The sequence below is a fragment of the Perkinsus marinus genome, assembly GCF_000006405.1.
Source record: "Perkinsus marinus ATCC 50983 genomic scaffold scf_1104296975560, whole genome shotgun sequence".
Classification (NCBI taxonomy): Eukaryota; Perkinsozoa; order Perkinsida; family Perkinsidae; genus Perkinsus; species Perkinsus marinus.
The window spans coordinates 322,295-325,658 of record NW_003200738.1 but is presented as its reverse complement, the minus strand read 5'-3'; the positions used below and the strand labels follow the sequence as shown (position 1 = coordinate 325,658).

Genomic DNA, 3,364 nt, shown 5'->3' with positions numbered 1-3,364 from the left:
AGGCACATTCAAGCATGCGGTGTCGCTCGCCCCCAAAAAAGTTCCTTACCCCCGCGCGCGGCCGGGTTCACATGTCGGCCATGGCTTTTTCGGGAGAGTACACAGCATACAATGAGGAAGTTCTGGCTGCGAATGCGTTGATATCATTATGGTTAAGATGGTTCAAAATCTACGTTGTCTTAGCCGAAGACTTTTGCTTGAACCCTACCATGCTTGCTTGGATCGGTACCGTCACCCTAGGCTAGGCTATCCCCTCCATCGCCGGTTTTCAAGTTTTCTCATACCCTGCTGAGCAGGGCCTGCTTCAGTGAAGATCATATTCGTAATCAATGGTGCAGATAGTCTACCCTATGTTTTCCAGGCGTATACTTCCGCTTTCACGAAAAGACGACTCTTTGTGGCGGATTCGACTATGAATTTTGAGAACGCATTCGAGAATTAAAAAAAAACCAGGAGAATTTGCCAAAGGGAATTTAAACGATGATTCCGTATACCACCAGGATAGTGCATTGGTCATCGTATGTGCCACAGAGCCGCTACTATCCGTGTGTTTGACAACCACGGCCCAGTCATTCAAAGGTGTTCCCGAGTTGGTGTTGAGATCATGATATGTGTGAAAGCATATTCTGCTAGCAATCTTCTATGCTGTTCATTGAACGCCTTGTGTAAGTAGTCAAGAACTCGATGGGGATGCTAGTGATCAATATTAAGATTCAACTTGCCAAATTCCAACTATGATTCATCAAACTACTCTCCTGATCAGTTCTTCAATATGGCCGCCGCCGCCGCCCAAGAAGTTTCCCGAGGGAAGGTCGTCATGGCTAACACAGGGCGATGTGTCGCGTACTCGTTCATCGCCATGTTCTGCTTTGGAGTCACCAATTATCTCATCGCGTACTGGCTTGGTCGTGCTTGCGTGAGTGTCTTACTTGTCTCTATCTCAGAGTTGCTACTGGCATCCTTGACGATTCTGTGGAGGCGTATTATGCTATTGGTGCTGAGTGGAAGATGCTGGCTATCATTTGGGGAGTAGGGGGCATTCCAGGTAGGAGCTCAAAAGGATGCTTATAAAGGATATGTATCGGAAACACTTTTGATGTTGTTAGTTTATTCGTCCATTGAGATAACATCTAGGAGTATAATAGCAGGGAGAGTGGTTGGTCGTACTCAATCGACTTAGACTGTCTTTACCACAGTCTTGGCAAAAGGCTTCCTTCACCTGAGAGGAACACATTGGAGTTTCACAACCCGTTTTACGCGAAGGGGCGTGATATGCAGTAGCCGTGACATATATTTTTCACTAGTGTTTTTCCTATCACGGGTTGTGGAACTCCATTGTGTGCTACGGGGGGGATGGGGACAGCGATCCATGATGATGTACCATTACCTTCTAATATCATCTAACTATGCAAGGGGCAAAAAAGGCCAACTACAGTGACTGCTTTAGCTCATGTTCCAATCACGTATTCACAATATGTGATATTGTTGGACGAAATTCAGGTTTTCTCGTCAATTTCACTATAACTGTTTCAGCGGATGACGTGTTGGTGTTTCTCCTCAGGTATGTTATGTTATGGCATCCATTGGGTGCGTTGTGGCAGAATTGAGTTCTTCTGGAGTGACACCCCTTCGAACACCTCCTCCATCACGTACAAAACCAAGGCATTGACGCTTGTTGGAGGTCTCGGCTTGGGAGTGTCTATGAGCCTGATGAAGAAAGCATTTGTATTCACCTCGCCTGCTGATAAGGGTAAGGTACCTACGTCTCGGTGAGAAAATTTTCACATAGGGAACTACATTTTGTGGGAATTCTGAGGAAATGATCATTTGTTTCTGCACACTTCTACTCGGGTTCGTATGTAAACTTGTATTGATAAGTGTAGCTGAGAAAAGCGAATATTTATTCCTCCAACACTGACCTTGGGCATGTTGATCCTTAGGCCCAGTGAGTGCCGTCCTATGTTCGACAACTATAGTGGTCAGCGTGTACGGCCACTTCATATTCAGGGAGCTCCTCAGTAGACGCCACGCGGTGCTGATAGGGGTGGTAAGTAGATCAGTATACCAATGGAGTTTTACCCGTTTAACGTGGAGTGATGCAATTCTCCATGCAAATTATAGGACGTGTATGTCTCGGCGGCTGAAAACACAATTGTATTCTGCGTAGTAAATCGTGAAATATGTTTTTCACTGGTGTTACTCATATCGCTGGTGACCCTTCAATAACCTGCATCTACCCAGTAGGTAGTGTGTGGTGTTTTGATATCGGCACTGGGGCCGGGAGGGTCTACCAAGACAGAGGACGAAGTGGCAGCGAGTGGTCAGCAGTATCATGAGACTTTAGGATTCATCTTCGCGGTAAGAGCAGTCTATAGTGCCTTTATAAGTAAAGATTTGTCTGTTGAGGGAGGAGCGGTATGGATAGGTTCCGTGACGGAGGAACTCCTGAGTCATTTGTGACGACCAGCTGATGTTTCTGACGATCAGATCCTCTCCATGTTGGCGTTTGCGGCCACTACGTTGTTGATTCGATACAGTGCCATAGGTAGGCTTGAACTGTTTTCACCATATTACGGTTCACAATAAGTTAGGGTGTACAAATTGGTGACTTCTGATCAGTAAAGCGATGGTGGTGTAATTTTGAATGAATCTCAGAATTATTAAAAATTCCTGGAAATGTCTTGGGAAGAGCTTCTTTGTTCTGAGGAGGGTATTTTCCCAAATCAGCATTTTTCACCAAGCTTCCGAGTTCTGGGGGTTGAAACAGATATAGGCCATTGATGATGTGATAAGCTGTCGTAGGGTGTGGGAAAATACGCACACGGTCAACTACAGGCGTCGGTGACAAAATGGAAATTGTAAGGAAATTTGGGAATTCGTATGTAAACAACTAGGATAAGTGGAGAAACTTCTTAGCTCGGCTGAGAAGAACGAACATATATTCCACAACGTGAAGTGGTCACAACCGTCAGCGTTGTTGACATGAGGGCGAGCGAGATTATGACTTCCCCTTAGCCGTGCATAGGAACAATAACTTTCCTGGAGCCATTTTGGTGTTATTCAGGCAAGGTGTCTACTTGGAGCGCCTTCTCAGCCAGATTGGTATCTCAAACGGGTATGGCGTTTCTCGTGGGGTATGCTTTTGTGAAGAGTGATGAAGGTCAAGACTTACCGTCATTGGTGTTGCCCAATAGAGTAGTGGCATTGGCAGTACTAGCTGGCGTAACGCAGGTATTGCGCGGGGAGTTGTTGTTGTTATGCAACAAGTTTTTAGACTGGTCGTAGTGAATTGGGCTGAACATGGGATGTTCACAGAATTTCTATGCGTTTGTCAAGTCGTCTGTCGTAGCTGAGATGATGGCAA

The 3,364-nt window shown here is 45.7% G+C and overlaps 1 protein-coding gene across 1 annotated transcript in view; it reads left to right on the top strand.

Moving 5' to 3' along the window:
* Window positions 1-772: 772 nt before the first annotated feature.
* Pmar_PMAR016156 (hypothetical protein) overlaps window positions 773-3,364 on the top strand; it is a gene marked incomplete at both ends in the record, with an annotated part of 2,983 nt that continues 391 nt past the window's right edge. The window contains 7 exons of the mRNA XM_002765316.1: window positions 773-894; window positions 945-1,045; window positions 1,562-1,750; window positions 1,941-2,047; window positions 2,245-2,358; window positions 2,488-2,545; window positions 3,065-3,115. Coding sequence (XP_002765362.1) covers window positions 773-894; window positions 945-1,045; window positions 1,562-1,750; window positions 1,941-2,047; window positions 2,245-2,358; window positions 2,488-2,545; window positions 3,065-3,115 — 742 coding nt within the window. The remainder of the gene's footprint in view (window positions 895-944; window positions 1,046-1,561; window positions 1,751-1,940; window positions 2,048-2,244; window positions 2,359-2,487; window positions 2,546-3,064; window positions 3,116-3,364) is intronic.